The 1178-nt window shown below is 35.8% G+C and overlaps 1 protein-coding gene across 1 annotated transcript; it reads left to right on the forward strand.

Annotated features, from left to right (window-relative positions):
* Positions 1–303: 303 nt before the first annotated feature.
* On the forward strand, positions 304–1178 carry LOC108520766 (protein Simiate-like; the record flags this gene model as incomplete). Its single annotated transcript, XM_017860268.1, has 3 exons — positions 304–445; positions 541–610; positions 700–1178. Coding segments are annotated over 3 exons (347 nt in total), but the record flags the coding sequence as incomplete, so codon positions are not given.

Here is a 1178-nt window from a genome sequence, read left to right on the forward strand (position 1 = left end):
CATACTATGTCACATTGAATTTTATATTATTTCTTGATGGATTTTCCCACACTTTTGAAATCTTTATGCCTGGTTATATGTAGTTTTCTTGTTTATAGTTGATAAAATATATTAGTAGTCTGTAATTAAATTCCCATTTATCATGTATATTAGCTTTTTTCCCTAGAGCCTGGGATGGCACCTGGCACACAGTAAGTACTTATATTCATATAGGTTTTGAAATTAATGAATGGTTTTTATATACTGAGGTAATTGATTTTTTAAAACACCAGTTCCAGGAATACATCCTGTTATACACCTAAGGGCTGTTTCTCAAAGGAAAGTGGAAATGTCCATCAATTGATTACTTCTTCCATCTTATTATACAGGGGGCACAGTTTCTAACAGAGCTTGCACCTCTCTGTAAGATTTACTGCTCAGATGGTGAAGAATATACTGTATCTAGGTGAGTAACTTTTTAGCCACCATTTAGGAGACCAAAGGGAGGGAATTTTTTTTTTTACTAAGTAAACATGCTGAAATCTTAAATTTTTTAAATAGTTGTGTTAGAGGACGTTTGATGGAAGTGAATGAAAACATTCTCCATAAGCCATCTATTCTTCAAGAAAAGGTAAAAGAGAAAAAGTATGATCTCATCCGCATACCTTTTATTGGATTTTTTTCATCATTTGACAGTACTAAATGTTCTTTCCTTTCCAGCCATCCACTGAAGGCTACATTGCAGTTGTGTTACCCAAATTTGAAGAAAGTAAAAGCATAACAGAAGGGTTACTGACACAAAAACAATATGAAGAAGTCATAGTGAAACGCATTAATGCCACAACTACGTCATGAGGATTGACATGGAATAAAAAGCGAAGCGGGATTCTTGTTACCTGGCCTAAACCATCAGGGCACTAAAGCAGAAGAACCAGTATATGTAAAGCATACGTAACAGCCAGCCATATGCAGGGGAGGCCTAGTGCTTCACTTAGTTTTCCCTCTCTGTCTTGCATGATGAGCCTTGGTTCCCATTTGTCTACAGCCTGCCAGATCTGGCCTGCCCATGTACTCACCCTGTTCTCTTGCATCTCTCTAACAACTGGGATGGAAGGGATGTTTTTCTGATTAAAAACAAAGCTCTTTGAAGAAAATTTAGAAAATACAGAAAATTTTAAGTAGCCAAGTAAAATAATTTA

Source organism: Rhinopithecus bieti, unplaced genomic scaffold (genome assembly GCF_001698545.2).
Source record: "Rhinopithecus bieti isolate Rb0 unplaced genomic scaffold, ASM169854v2 scaffold_55334, whole genome shotgun sequence".
Lineage (NCBI taxonomy): Eukaryota > Metazoa > Chordata > Mammalia > Primates > Cercopithecidae > Rhinopithecus > Rhinopithecus bieti.